General features: G+C 37.9%; 1 protein-coding gene across 20 annotated transcripts in view; it reads left to right on the forward strand.

The window, feature by feature from the left end:
• dlg2 (discs, large homolog 2 (Drosophila)) overlaps positions 1-16,439 on the forward strand; it is a 246,565-nt gene that overhangs the window by 44,696 nt on the left and 185,430 nt on the right. Inside the window, exon 1 of one of the 20 annotated variants that reach the window (XM_051909221.1) lies at positions 13,406-13,723. The exons of the other annotated variants lie outside the window; for them this stretch is intronic. Within the exon in view, the coding sequence (XP_051765181.1) occupies positions 13,682-13,723 (42 nt within the window). The 5' untranslated portion in view covers positions 13,406-13,681. Of the gene's footprint in view, positions 1-13,405; positions 13,724-16,439 lie in introns of those variants that run through there. 20 annotated transcript variants of the gene reach the window in all.

The raw sequence follows: 16,439 nt of genomic DNA on the forward strand, positions 1-16,439 counted from the left end.
TCTACTGAATGTACAGAGGCAGCAGAAGAGCGTGAGGCTGCTCTGATGGAGGTCCGCTGTGTATCCAGTGATAGGAGACTCTGAGCACTCAGATTTGTGCTATGAAGTGTGTGACGTATGTTAATGAGTGTGTCTGTGCCTCAACCTCCAGCCGCTTTAGAGTACCCTTGGATCCAAGGTAGGGATTTGCATGGCCTGGGTCTTGAGATGGAAGTCATGCAGAACACATTTGTTTTCTATCATGGTGGGGAATTTACATTTATCTTTATTTTAAATTCTTAAACCTTTCTGCAGTGTCATTTTTGCATTTTCACAACAATTTTGACACTCAAAATTCTTGGTTAAAAACAAACCCAATTTGTGTCATTTTTGGCAACCCAGCACTGGAGCAAAAAGGGATAAACCCAGTGCTGAGTTGCTTTGACCCAGCTGGGTTGGGTTATTTAACTCAACCATTGTTTATAAATTACTATACCTTTGGGTTAAAATTTAAAATCACATGCAGAATGACTGCAGTAACAAAACAGACAAAAAACAGTAATAATCAAAATGGGTACCACTTTACAATAAGGTTAATTAGTTAACATTGGTTAACTACATTAGTTAACATGAACTAATAATGAACTGCACTTATACAGCATTTATTAATCTTTGTTAATGCTAATTTCAACATTAACTAATACATTATTAAAATCAAGAGTTGTATTTGCTAACATTAGCTCACTGTTATCTCATTATACTTAGTGTTAAATCATGTGAACAAATTGAATCTAATTGTGAAAAATATATATACAATTTTTAGTTTCTACTTATTTACTTTCATTTTCCAAATGAGGGCAGTCCCAAATATCCCCAAAGGGAGGTTTTATCAGATTTAGCACACTTTTGGATACATTTTGGTCCTCAAACTATACCATAAGTACATACTCACAAAGTTAACTGTCTGTCTAATTTATTAGAAACTAATTCATAAAACTCAAAACAATGAAAATTCAGATTACTTAAAATGTGTCAGTTGTGTGAACTCAAAAGAAAAAGTTCTAAATACTCATAAGAAAGAGTTAATTTGATTGAACTTATTTATTTAATTAATAATTAAGTTTACCCTACTCAAATCAATTAACTATGTTGAGCGTTAGGGTTTACAGTGTAAATTCAAATTGGTTGAGCCATGATTGAAGCTATGTTGTGCACTTGTGATTGTACATCAGTTGTTATATTGCTTGGCAAACAGGTTTAGCTGTTTATGCTAATGAACAATATAACTTGCCAGAAGATTCTTTTTTTTCCGATGATTATTATAATTGATAGTTGTAGTTAATTACTGTATACACAACTGACCACAAACTTTTGAACAGTTAATACTGTTATGCAGCAATGACACATTAAATTGATTAAAAGTAACCAATGAAGATTTTGAACTTTCTATTCTTCAAAGAATTCTATAAAAATTGTATCATGATTTCCACAAAAATATCTTGAGCACCAAATCAGCATATTAGAATGATTTCTGAAGGATCATGTGACCTTTTTATTTTCCAAATGAGGGCAATCCCGAATATCCCCAAAGGGAGGTTTTCTCAGATTTAGCACACTTTTGGGTACATTTTGGTCCTCAAACTATACCATAAGTACATACGCACAAAGTCAACTGTCACTGTGGCTGCATGTCCAATCTGGCAGATGTCTGTCAGGATTAGGGCAAACGCTGCCAGAATCCTGACCGTCTGGAGCGATCCTGTAAACAGAGCCAACAAGCTCAACAAGCATGGAGTTGTGGTTGTAATATTTGATGTTGTGTATGTGTGAGTCAGTCAGAACACTGACACACACACATTTATGACAAAATAAATTATGCATAATGTGCTCAAACATGACTTTATTCCACCAAAAAAGAGAGAATGGGAACGATAAGATAAAACAGATTTGTTCCATGCACAGTCAAGTTATATAATTCACTGTTACCTTAGCAGAATCCCCTCAAGAGGTGTTCAGTGCAGCTATATCAGGTGAGATGAGGTGACATTAGAAAAGCTTGACGGCGTTGTCTGATCTCTTGTAACAGTCAGGACACATACTTACACCAGTCAATCTAATGTATTCTAATGTGTCACTGTCAGCAGAAGACACATTTTATTTTATTTTATTTTATTTTATTTTATTTTATTCATTTATTTATGGCCCTGTTTAACCTATGCATATACACATATACATATATCATATAGCTCTGTGATGAATTTAAGATTTAGTTCAGTGTTGTGAAATGTTTCATTCAAGTCAAGCTGTTCAGTTAAACAATTGAGGTTTTTAAGTTTAGGGACATTCAACATCCACCTGCGCTTAGCAAGGGAAATAGATCAGCATTGATGTTTGTGAGATAAAGAACATCACGATAAAGTTTTCTTGAAAAGCACCTCCGTAACTTTTATTTCAGCCATAACTTAGCTGTCAGGTTGCTTTCACTCCCTGGTTGTCCCAAGAGAGGAGGCGGCTCTTAGGGATGTGCTGACAGAGAATAAGACACTCTGACATGCTGTAGTATGTCAGAGGGATCAGTTTTGACAGGCTGTGAATAGAAACATTTAGCACAGTAATTTGCAAAGGCCTCTTAGGAAGCTGTCTGCCTGCTTACAGCTACACAGGGGTCGGGCATTTGTCCTTAAAAAAAATACACTGCACCAACGCATGTGACGTATGAAATGGCATTTTACAGCAGTAATTTTACCTGCCACTCACACCTGAATTGGGATCCTTTGGTGCCTGGGTGACCTTAATGACTGGTAACTGATTGGCCTTCAGAAAGCTCTTAACTTTTTAATATCACTTGACTTGACAGGGTGGTGTAATTTTCAGTCGTTATCTTTTAATTTGGTCAGGTCTATCTAAAACTTTTTCTGAGTTTCATTTTCTTTTAATTAGACCATTATCGAGAACTGTCAAACTTTCAAAAATCAAAAATATATTATATAAAGGGAACACAAGACTATATAATTATCAAAAAAATACAGAAGAGCAAACAAGTCTCAATTGGCTTTTATGTAGTGCTAATACAAAGCATTTTGTGTTTTTATATTGAGTCTGTGTTGGATATAATTGGATCTCTTGGTATTCACCCCCAACTCTTTTCTCTAAAGCCACTAGAGATGCCTAGAAAGATTTGTTTAGTTTGCAATTTTGTACTGTTATTGGCATCTTGTTGATAGCATTAATATGGGTTAGCTCTGTGAAGCCTCTTTTTTTTTTTTTTTTTTTTTTTTTTTGTATCTACTGTCTCATTGTATATTATTATTGTTGATGAGTTTTCAAAATCCAGGCAACTATGATGTTATTGTAATAAAGGATTGAATTGAATTGAATTATGGATGAAATGCAAGTTATAAAAATGTTCCAGCTCTGAATTCTAATTGTTTGAGCCATGTTTGAAGCTGTGTTGTGCACTTGTGATCACACATTAGTTGTTATGTTGCTTGGCAAACAATTTTAGCTGTTTATGCTAATAAACTATATAACTTGCCAGAAGATCCCTTTTTTTTATGTTGATTATTATAATCGATAGTTGTAGTTAATTATTGTATACATGATTGTTCAAAAGTTTGTGGTCAGCTTTTATTCAGCAAAGATACATTAAATTGATTAAAAGTAACAGTGAACCTTTGAACTTTCTATTCATCAAAGAATCCTAAAAAAATGTATCATGATTTCCACAAAAATATCTTGAGCAGCAAATCAGCATATTAAAATGATTTCTGAAGGATCATGTGACACTGAAGACTGGAGTAATGGCTGCTGAAGATTCAGCTTTGCCATCACAGGAATAAATTACATTTCAAAATATATTAAAACAGACAATGCAGCCTTAGTGAGCATAAGATACTTACTGACCCCAAACTTTTGAGCAGTCTTTTATCATATGGCTGTTGTTGCCATCTTTGAACTGCAATAAGCTATGACAGGAAATGTTTTAGTGATTTTACCATTGGTAAGGAAATGTTGGGTTGCTCACTTTAAGTCTGCCATTTCTTTTTGCTGTTGTCATGGTCCAAAATAAAATTTTAGCCACATCTGTCAGTGGTGAGTTGAGAAAAATTACCAGCCATGAAAATGCGTTGTGCAGTTTGTCTCTATGACGATTGAATTACCCTTTTTCCTGCATATTGGTGACAAAAAATGCATGCATCTGGAATTAAATGCAGAGGCAGAGGCTCTGTTTTTTTCATTTGATATGTTGTATATTCAGACATTCATACAACAAATATTCTGGGGGCCAGTAAAATTTTGTGAAATTGATCAAAAATGCTGCCGCTGGCTTTTTAAAAAAATGTTGGCGGGGAAAGAGATAAAATTAGATTTGAACCATGTATTACGTCGCAGCTCCTTATAAAGTTACCATTCCTTTGGCAAGTATGTATATGCCAAAAACAGTTCTTACACTCATTTGGCACTTGATGAGTACCATTACAAGAACAGAGCTGGACGATGACGTCACTGTTTTCTCCAGTGCTGATATATACAGGTGCTGGTCATATAATTAGAATATCGTGAAAAAGTTCATTTTTTTATTGTAAATTATTTTAAAAAATGAAACTTTCATATATTCTAGATTCCCTACATGTAAAGTAAAACATTTCAAAAGTTTTTTTTTTTTTTTAATTTGTTGATTAGAGCGTACAGCTCATGAAAGTCCAAAATCCAGTATCTCAAAATATTAGAATATTTACATTTGAGTTTCATTAAATGACCATCCCTACAGTATAAATTCCGGGTATCTTTTGTTCTTTGAAACCACACTAATGGGGAAGACTACTGACTTGGCAATGGTCCAGGAGACAATCATTGACACCCTCCACAAAGAGAGTAAGTCACAGAAGGTCATTACTGAATGGGCTGGCTGTTTACGGAGTGTATATCAAAGCATATTAAATGCAAAGTTGACTGGAAGGAAGAAATTGGGTAGGCAAAGGTGCACAAGCAACAGGGATGACCGCAAGCTTGAGAATACTGTCAAGTAAAGCCAATTCAAACACTTGGGAGAGCTTCACAATGAGTAGAATGAAGCCGGAGTCAGCGCATCAAGAGTCACCACACTCAGACATCTTCAGGAAAAGGACTACCAAGCCACTTCTGAACCAGAGACAATGTCAGAAGCATCTTACCTGGGGCTAAGGAGAAAAAGAACTGGACAGTGAACAGTGGTCGAAAGTCCTCTTTTCAGATAAAAGTAAATTTTGCATTTCATGTTGAAATCATGGTCCCAGAGTCTGAAGGAAGACTGGAGAGGCACAGAATCCAAGCTGCTTGAAGTCTAGTGTGAAGTTTCTGAAGTCAATAATGATTTGGGGGGGCCGTGACGTCTGCTGGTGTTGGTCCATTGTGTTTTATCAAGTGCAAAGTCAATGCAGCCATCTTCCAGGAGATTTTGGAGCACTTTATGCTTCCATCTGCTGACAAGCTTTATGGAGATTCTGATTTCCTTTTCCAGCAGGACTTTAGCACCTGCCCACAGTGCAAAAACCACTTTCAAGTGGTTTGCTGAGCATGATATTACTGTGCTTTATTGGCCAGCCAATATGCCTGACCTGAATCTATGGGATTTTTTCAAGAGAAAGATGAGAAACAGTCGATCCAACAATATACAGATGATCTGAAGGCTCAATAGTGCCTCAGCAGTGCCACAGGCTGATCACTTCCATGCCACACTTCACTGATGCTGTAATTTGTGCTAGGAGCAAGTCATTTGCTGTAATATGTCCTGCCGATCAAGTATTGAGTGCACAAAAGAACATACTTTAAAGAACTTGAACTTTTCTGTTTTGCAAATCCATTTTTTGATTGATCTTAGGAAATATTCTAATATTTTGAAATACTGGATTTTGGATTTTCATGAGCTGTACGCTCTATCATCAAAATTAAAAAAAAAAAAAACTTTTGAAATGTTTTACTTTACATGTAGGGAATCTAGAATATATGAAAGTTTCATTTTTAAAAATAATTTATAATAAAAAAATGAACTTTTTGATGATATTCTAATTATATGACCAGCACCTGTAGATAAATGAACTAATTATTGATTTTTACAACTGAATGAATCAATACTAAATTTACTTAAGCTGGACAAAATTATTTACCAGTTATCACTGTAAAGCTGCTTTGACACAATCTGCATTGTAAAAAGCGCTATATAAATAAAGGTGACTTGACTCAACTTGAACACAAAATCTGTATTTACCACACAGTATCATTAAATAAGCATGATAATATGATGCTAAAATTAGACCTACGCAACTCCATGTGCAATTTTTTGCCAGTGTGGACAATTATGCAGCTAACCCATTTTCAGCCCCTTGCAAGAAGACTAACAGAGTAAAGCAGAACAGGATAAACTCAATTCTAGATAGACTCAGTTGAGTAGTAAAGCTTTGACTTCTCTCTTCTTTTCCACTGTCAGCATTTTGAAGATGAGCGCATCTGTCAAGGGTTTAACATTCTTTGTATTTCAGACTTGACTTAAGCCAGAGGATTAATGTTGTCACCTCACAGGCTGTTTAAGAGGAAGAAGAAAGCATTCTGGGTTTAACATGCAACATGCTTATGAAAAGAACTTCATCTTGTGAATAATCAGCACCCTCACAGCTAACCGCAGTGGCTCTGTTGACTAGACAGACAGCATGCTTATGAAATATACACAGCCAGCCAGTCATTATCACAAAATGAACCCAGTAGGGTGATCAGAATACTGATTTGAAGTTATTTACCAAATTATTAAATACACGGACCATCTCTTGCTTTAACTGGGTATTCCTGAGTCTCTAACCATCTATCAAAAGTTCTGTGCTCACCATATACACTACTGTTGAAACGTTTGGGGTCTGTATAATAATAATTAAAAAAAAAAAAAAAAAAAACTTTTATTCACCATGGACAAATTAAATTGATCAACAATGACAGTAAAGACACTTACAATGTTACAAAAGACTTCTGTTCCGAATAAATGCTGGGGCCGCTTAGGAGGGTTTATGTGTGTGTTCATTATATGGTCAGGACGAGGTCTTTCTATCTCTCTCTGTCCTATGTGTCAAGTTCACATGTGGGATTGGCTCTCAGTATGTAGAGACATAAGGCATGACCTAACAATGGATGGATATGCTCTTCTCTTCCCCTGGGCTCACACTAAAACTACTGTAGATTCTACATATCTAAAGGATTTGTGAGCTGACACTGATTGATTAATTCATTTGCTACACATTTGGTTGCCAGAGCACTGCTGTGCTGTTGCTTAGGCTTTCTGAGTAGTTGCCAACATGCTTCAGGTGGTTGTTAGGTGGTTACTTTCTGGCCCAAGGACAAAGACTCCACCCCTCTCTATGTCTCTACTCCAAGTCTCTATGATATTCTAGTCTGTTGATATGGTTCAGAAGCTTGAGTGTGCAAGTCTTTGAGGTATTTTTTGTTTGTTTGTTTGTTTGTTTTATTGTCTACCAGTAGGATACGTAACTCAATAATCTGCATGATTTGAAGCATCAGTCATGGCTATAGCATAAATGGTGAAAGAGTTATGCATTGAAGTTTATACTTAAGGTTGGATTTTATCCAGTGTAGAAAACATCTTCACACAGCTGATGCCAGTTTGTCCCTGATGCAAGGGGATTTAAAGCCTTAAGAAGATTATTTAGGCAGTTTATCAGTATATGTGTGGCTATAGAGTTACTTATACTATGCAGAATTGTAAAGCACTGGGGCTGTGTCCTAGCTGTTCTAGCATACTTAGAATGCAAAAATGTTTTTCTTAACCCTTTAAAGCCTGACATAAAATCCTGATAGATATATATATATATATATATATATATATATATATATATATATATATATACACAACAGTTCTCGAATCTGATTGGCTGAGAGCCGTGTGATATTCTTGCCTAAGATATCCTACCTTTTCACCGCTTAAAGCGACTGTCATGGGGGCCGAGCAATTCCACCGTATTTTTTTACAAATGGTACACTTGTTGTAACGCAGTGTTTTTAGATGAGAATGTAGTTGTTTAGACCTGAAATATGTGACTGATATTTAATCATAGCGTAGTTTTTGGAGATCTAGGCACTAGGATGCACTAGGCCGTCAGTGGCCGTTCAGTGCTCGTGTGCCCGCCGAGAACAGCTTTCATCTCGGCCAGTGCTTCAGGGATTTGTAGTGGGATTTGTAGATTTTGTAGTCTCTTATAGTGATTAAATGATATATAACTCATTTTGGGTACATAAAATGGGAAATCTTTGGTCTTATTAATCTGTTACTTGTTCCTAAACAAATCTAATTGGGCTATGTTAAATTTAATAATTTAATATTAATATTAACTTATATCCTGTAGAGCACTGCTTTTGTACGTTTGACTGAATTGTACAATTGTGTTTATTTTATATTGTCATTTATAATGGCTATTGTTGTTCATTTAAAATTTGTTGTTCAATAAATATTATTTTATATAAATAATATGTTGTATTTGGTATTGAGAAAGGGTCCGTTAGTGTGTAATATGGATTGAGTGAAAGTTACATTAATACGCCATTAGATGGCGTAAAAAATAGTCAGTCACAAGAGACTTTTAAATTGAAAGGGACTTTTGTAAACAAATGACGTTGTTTTAGCGCTGTTATGGAAAATTCCCTTAACTGTAAAAAGGACAAATACAAAGATCGCTTTCCTCAGCGGACATTCAAACAGATTTTTATAATGAATATAATATTATGGACATCGACCTGAAGAATGAATGTTATATCAGGCACAGGTAATGCTCGCTCAGGCGATCTCTCTCTCTCTCTCTAATACTGTACAAAATACAGTAAGTTTCAATGGAGGGACTCAACATTCCTTCGTTACTAGTTCTAAAGTGACGTTTTAGAATTAGTAACGGAACCTTGGTCAAACTGTCAACTTGAGATTTGAATCTGTGGTGGAAGGAAGTAGTTCTGCACAAAAGAGGGTTTTAAAGACATTTACTCAATACACATGAGAAAGTAACATCAATAAAATTATACACTTCAGCATTTTCAGACTAATGATAGTTGGCTGGAGGTGTTCGGTAAACAGTCATTATTTTTGCAATTCTGCTTGGTGCCACTAGTGGTGTAAAAAAGACACACTTCACCTTTAATGTGGCCTTAAGTGTTTTAACATGTGTATCTGTGTTAAAGGAGGAGAATGAGTGAGCATGTGTATATGTGCATGAGCAAGAGTGTATGACTCATTGCTTCAGCAGGAGCTGCCTCTGGGAGGAGATATATTTGTGCTTGTTAAAGTGTTTTGGCTTCAGTGCAGCTTTGCCTGCTTGTCTCTCTCTCGTCCTGTCCATGGTTTTAGCTTATACATCCCTTTTTTGTCCAGTGCGTCTTTCTGCATCTATTTCTGTCCAAGGCTGAACGTCAGGTCACAGCAAGTGAAGTGAAGTTTTCTTAGGTGAAAAGTCTCTATACCCCCTCTGAAACTGGCCTCGGACAGAGTATCTGGTGTTCTCTCTCACATAAAAGCTATTTTGGTAGCTAAAGCTGCAGTTCCCAGTGGCTAATTTGTGAATTCAGTCGCCTCCGCTCTTTCTCTCACCTCCTCTCTTTCTCCACCCCCTCAGTCTTCAGCCTCAGCATTCCCTCTCTCTTGTCACCCCCTCATTCTCTCCCTTTCTCTTTCCTTTTCTCCCTCGTTTTCTCGTGAGCTCATCTATACTGTAAAGCTGCTAACCACAGAACAACTAGTTTCCCTGGTAACAGGGAGGCTGGCACCAAAAATATATTCTCCAAGGCATCTCCGATGCCTCCCACTGCATGCTGGCGCTCGCCCGCGCCTCACAACACCACCCAGCTCTGAACTGGCACTCTGATTTACATACATATGCATATATACATACACACATATAGGGCTGTCGCGGTGAAGTATTTTCCCTTGCAGTGATTTTGAGTGGCTCAATATTGTGATATTATCATCATTTTATATTTTTGTATTTTTTGTTTTTTTGCTATATAAACAACTGTTACTATGTGGTTAGCAGTCAAAAAAAAATGGAGATTCACAAACAAAACAGGCTTTATTAATAATCCAAACACTCTGAATGAACATGCAGGAGAATGACGCATACCACACAATACATAAATGAGAACTTACCGAGAATAACTGAAACACAGGGCTATATAAACGGGGTAGAACAAAGGAAAGTAAACTAGACAAACTAGAGAAACAAACGAGGAAATAATCAGTAACCAATTAAAACCAAAACTAAATGGAGCGGGTAAACAGGAACTAATGGAAACAGAACAGAATGTCAAAATAAGGGTCCACATATCAGAACTTAAACCTGACAATAAGCTTGTTGGGCTATTGTTTGTATAACAGTTAGTTCCGATCCTCGAATCCGACTGGACGAGAGGCTTTCTGAGACCTCATTGCTTGTCTCTGCAAGCGCTAGACAGGCTGTCAGTCAGTGCAGGGTACATTGTTATGCCACTAGGTGGCGGCAAGGGACTGTTTAAGGGAGTCCTTAAACCGTTCATTCAACGAATACATTCAAAAACGCTGATTCATTAATTAATGAAACAAAGTGTTGAAGTTATTTTAACTTGAAGCACCTCTTTACAAGGCTTGACTGACCAGTAATGCTTCGCTGGGGTAATGCTGAAACTGATGCTTCACTTCATAGAGACCAATGGCATTGATTCCATGCATTGACCAGTGCTGACTCCATTCATACCCTTAAACGTTGACAGGATGCTACGACAAAGATTTTGCTTTTCTGTTCGGACATGGCAAACTTTTTTTTTTTCATGGATATATGACTTGACCTGAAGAAGGACAGACGCAGGTAATCGCACGCACTCAGTCGATCTCTCTCTCACTTGCTGTCTGTTTAGGCTTATTTAGTGCAAATCTAGGGAGCCTCTGTACAAATCACAATTGTACATGGAGTCCTAATTATGTAAAAAATAAGCCAGATGGCAGGAAAAAAATTACTCTTGTTATCATTAACTTATTATTCAGTACACATGCATGAAGTGTAAAACAAGAAGGCATAGCAATATTACAATATATTATTTTATTACAATATTACAATATTGCGATTATCGACAGCCCTATGCTTATATATATACACACACACACACACACACATATATATATATTAGGGCTGTAAGTTTAACACATTAATTAGATTAATTAATTACGGAAAAAAATAACGCGTTCAAATTTTTAACGCAGTTAACGCACTTGCCCCACCCCTAGACCTACATAGGTCATCTGACATTTCATACAGTTTATGCAGGGCAACAACTCGTGATATAGCCTATAGAATGCAGTTAGAATGTCCATAAAGATATGAAAGCGCGCTGTTTTTATGGAGAGATTCATGCTGCACATTACATTGATGCACTCTAACGTTAATGTATTACATTGATGCGCACTCGACATGCGTCGTTAAAAAATGCCATAGTAACTGCCTCAAGTGAACTATAAAAATGAAAAGAACATCGCGTCTGAAAGCTGCAGTCGTTTTTTATTGCTTAAAATTAATGGAGAATATCTCATATTTTTCCCTGGGTGCTCAACGCCTATACTGCCTATAATTCATGATAGGCTATAGTTAATAAGTTTGAATATTTTGAATGAAAAAAGGAAAAACAAAATAAAAGTGATGCATGTGTCATACAGCGCTATTGTGCCTACTGTAACGGGTTGCTTGCGCAGAAACACACAACGAAGAAGTTACTTTACAAACAAGTCTTTACTTAGTAATTCAACGGGAGAATATACAGGAACAGGTATACATGCAACACAACACTTAGCACATACGAGACCAGGCACTGTGGTGAAGATAGTGACTGCTTATAAAGGGAGTGCTGATGAGTGGTAATGATAGATGATGGTCTTCAGGTGCAGGTGATTGATGATCGAGTGCAGGTGAGGAACAAGAGGGACGCTGGGAAATGTAGTGCCGGTGCTGGTGACTGATCTGGAGACACCTGCGTGACGTGTCACCCCCCACATTTATAATAAATGTGCGCATATTGTAAATTAATTTAATAAACTTAGTAACCTAGCTTTCTTGGTAGCCTTCAGTAAATTAACTTCTCTAAGAAAATGATTCATAAAACATCAGTTGACTTTCAAAAAAAAAATAAAAATAAAAAATAAAGATAGTTCACCCAAAAATTAAAATTCAGTCTTCATTTACTCAACCTCGTTTAAATTAACCTCGATGAATAGAAAGTTCAAATGTGTATACACACACTTGAACATATTTATCAATGCATATATAAACTATTATTATTTATTTGTTTCTTTGGATCTTGCTGTGTCAATGTTTTTGCGTTCTATGCTTTTGTGTGTGTTTTTGTGTGTGTGTGGAGGTTTTGAGAGGTGTGATTTAGTTTGAGTACACTCATTCTTCTCAAGGACTGTGAGTCATTAGTCTGTGTCTCTCTTCTAATTTCATTTTACCCTTAGTGGGACTCCTCTGCTCTAAGCTGAATTAACACATTTACAGCAAAGTGTTTAAAGTGCTTACATGGTGACAAGAAATTGAGATCCTGCTGTGCACTCTTTGTGTATCTCAGACAGAGATAGTTAGTGATACCGATATATTCTTTAAGGTGTCCACCACTGCAGAGAGAGAGAGAGAGAGATGGAGAGCTGAATTGAATATATTGAGTTAGACTCCTGCCCCCTTGTGTTTGTTATATACCAGTACAGTGTGGAGTTTTATCATTTAAAGCAGAGGAACTGATGTTCAGTACATCCCTTGCAGATATTTACCTCAGATCCAAATGTCAAGAATCAGCACCCTTAATCTGTGTTTAATCATGTGTCAAATTGAAGTGCAACTTTGCAGTGTGTATTTTTTGAAGTACTTTGTCACTTGAAAAACAGGATGCAAGTTATTTTTATGATCCCACTGTGTAAGTTAATTTCTGATTTGCATTCTAATGCCATACATGGTCTATGCATTTCCCAATACCCAGTGGGTAATCTCATTGGATGCATTGTGTTTTTGAAATATTCAAATGTGGATCGATTCATACCACAAACATTCCCCAAAAGCATACTGTATTCTAGATTGTGGTTTAAATGACAGACCCGCTGCTTACAGCTGGCCTAATAAATGCAGTGTTCCACTGTAGAGAGTAAGTCTTGAGGGGTGTTATATAACAACACAGGGTGTCTGTGCACAAGTGGAAATTATTAAAATAAATACCGCCATGCCTTATATGTTCTGCTGCTGTTTATACAGTATGTGTGTATTAAATCCGGCGCAGTTATAGTATCAAGTAACCTCCAAAATCTTCACCCTCTCAGTTCCTGCCTCTTCTTTTTGCTGTATTAAAGAGAGCGAGGGAGAGAGGGAGATGAAGAGAGAAAAGACAGAAAGAGAGAATCCCCCATTCGGTGGTGTGCCTTTCCTACTGCTGTCAGCTGAAATGCCTCATCCAGCAACAAAGCATAGCGTATTTTTCCCTGCATGCCTGATGCCAATGTGTGCGTACGAGTCCCTAGTCCAGAGAGACCGATACGGCAACCCGCCGCAATGCTCTGCTGGGAGCGCATACCGAGGGATGTGATCCGCCTCTGACTCTCTTCTTCCTCATCTTGATTTCCTTTCCTTAAGAAGCTTTGCTGCCACACCAATCCTTATGCCACACAATACCTGCAATGTTTTTTGCATGTTATTGTGCACTGAGGTCCAATGTGAAGGTAAGACCATGCTGTGAATGTGAACTTTTGTGTGTACCACTCTACATGTGTGAGTGTCACATGGGGCTATACGATTGTGCAGTGTGGCTGCACAGGTGGTTGTGGCATCTGTGAATTGCCACACCGGGATATTTTTCTATCAAGCTTGGCAGAGCTGCTTGATTTTTACATAAATTGTTTCGTGCTGTGATTTTCTAGAAGTAATAGAGGAGGTTTATCTAAAAGCATTGGAGGTCTTTTGACAGGCGTAGTACCAGCAAAAAATGCTTAAAATTATGATGAAAGAGTGCTGTCTCTCTCTTAAAATCTCTCTGAAGATTAAAGTGTAGACTAGTATATCAGTGTACTTGTAGTCTTGTACAAAGTCTAAAGATTTGTAGGTCTTTCTCAGTGTCACTCTCTAACATGTAAACTTGCATAATTTATTAATCATAATATATATATGTGTGTGTGTGTGCGCGTGTGTGTGTTTTTGTGACATATCAGGACACAAATTTGTATAAATGACATGGGTATGACATAGGTATTAGGAGAGGGTGACTTATGAGGACATTACCCCATGTCCCCATTTTTCAAAAGGCTTATAAATCATACAGAATTAGTTTTTTTTGAGAAAGTAAAAATGTGCACAGTTTCCTGTGATGGGTAGGTTTAGGTGTAGGGTTGGTGTAGGGTGATAGAAAATATGGTTTGTACAGTATAAAAACCATTACGCCTATGGAATGTCCCCACAATTCACAAAAAGAAACTTCTGTGTATATATGTGTGTGTGTGTGTGTGTGCATGTGTTTATTTGGTATATTTAAAGAGTTAGACCCAAAAATGAAATTTCTGTCATTAATTACTGACCCTCATGTCGTTCCAAACCCGTAAGACCTTCGTTCATATTCGGAACACAAATAAGATATTTTTGATGAAATCAAAAGAGTTTTTTTTTTTTTTAATCCTCAATAGAAAGCAATGAAATGACCACATTCAAGGTCCAGAAAAGTAGTAAAAACATTGTTAAAATAGTTAACGTGACTACAGTGGTTTAATCTTAATGTTATGAAGTGACGAGAATACTTTTTGTGCGCAAAAACAAAACAAAAATAACGACTTTTTTCAACAAATTTGTCTCTCCCCTGTCATTCCCTGTCCTATGCTATTTTCGTTGCAGCACTTCCAGGTTCTACGTCTGAACACCAGCTCAGTATTGGCCGACGCTGTTCACGTGAGCAGCGCGATGCATGTGTGTGATGCTGACACAGGAGCTGGCCAACTGTGCGTTCACACCGCCGCTGACGAGAGCGTTGAAATTCGCCTTGGCTGCCCTGCCAACAACGCTGTACTGTGTGTCCAAACCGCCACCGGTGGAAGGGTCAAAGTAAATGACAAGTTGTGGCAACCAATCGGAATCCTCTCAAGCGAGGACCTCTACATTCCGATTGGTTGCCGCTGAACCGCGTCATAGCTCATTACCATAAAGTTGACCTGACTTCAACTCTCCTTGCCGCTCTCACCGGAGCTCGCCGCCGGTTCACATTGAAAATGAATGACTTCCTGTCACTTTGACGCTCTTGCCGGTGGCAGTGTGAACGCACTGCAATAATGATTGTGTACGAGTCTAACGATAGAGAAGAAATTGTTGAATAAAGTTGTTATTTTTGGTTTTTGCGCATAAAAAGTATTCTCTTCGCTTCATAAATCCCGGAACACACCAAGTTGATGCCGACGAACTGATGCTGACGAAAGCAGACTACGGGGTTGGTTCACGTCGGCAGCGTCTGGGTCCAAAGTTGCCCTGACACACCAGACCGACGCTCGACACCCGACGGCCAAGTAGCATGTCCGTTCTGTGCCTGTTTAAGAAGAAATGCCTTTCCGTACCAGCAGGTGGCAGTAGCTGAACAGCCAGTCAGAATGATCAGATGGCCCGACTGACTGACGAGCTCCGATGCCGATTCAACATGTCGCATCGGCTGAAAAAAGGCTTACGAGGACCAACTTCAGCCGACGGTGTGGAACATACTGAGAAAACTTAGTCGGCCGATGAACAAAAACTGCCTGTGCAACTTAATGCACCTGTCAGCCTCATTTCCCCCACCTCCCTCTGCTGACAGAGCAGGAAGTGCCCTGATAATGCAAGGTGGGGCAGTCATCTCCACTTTATACACAAACTTTGTTGAAGACTACAGAAAGATTCTCTGAAACACAGGTGACCAGTTTAGATATACCTTGGCTGTTCTCTATTCTTTGTAGACATGCATATAGAGAAGATTTCGTTTGGGACTAGTTTCTAATGTTGGAAAATTGCTACTTGTCTGGAGGAGGTGGTGTTCTGCTTTCCTCTGCAGCTTGTAATGGATTTATCTGAGGGAAGCTGTGTTCTCGTGCATCAAGCTGACAGTAAACATGATGCCGGGGATGCAGGGGTGGACATGCTGGTGATGAAAAGAGAGGAAGTGTGCATGTGAAGCCAAAAACCATATGGATGATTTGGTTTCTTAGAATTTATAGTAATAATTTTCCAGTGTGTGTTTGATACGTGATTGAATGCAAGTGTGTGTGTGTGTGGGAGTGTGAGGGGTTGTGTATGTGTGGGAAGAGATTAATGGCAGTGTGTGTAGAAGCCTGCATGTGAGAGTATGTATGGGGGTGGATGTGTGTAGAGGAGTGAAACTGAGCTCTTTCTGTCTTTTTCTCTCTGGCATCAGTGGGCTGTATAATAACACAC

The sequence above is a fragment of the Ctenopharyngodon idella genome, chromosome 10 (assembly GCF_019924925.1).
Source record: "Ctenopharyngodon idella isolate HZGC_01 chromosome 10, HZGC01, whole genome shotgun sequence".
NCBI classification, from domain to species: Eukaryota; Metazoa; Chordata; class Actinopteri; order Cypriniformes; family Xenocyprididae; genus Ctenopharyngodon; species Ctenopharyngodon idella.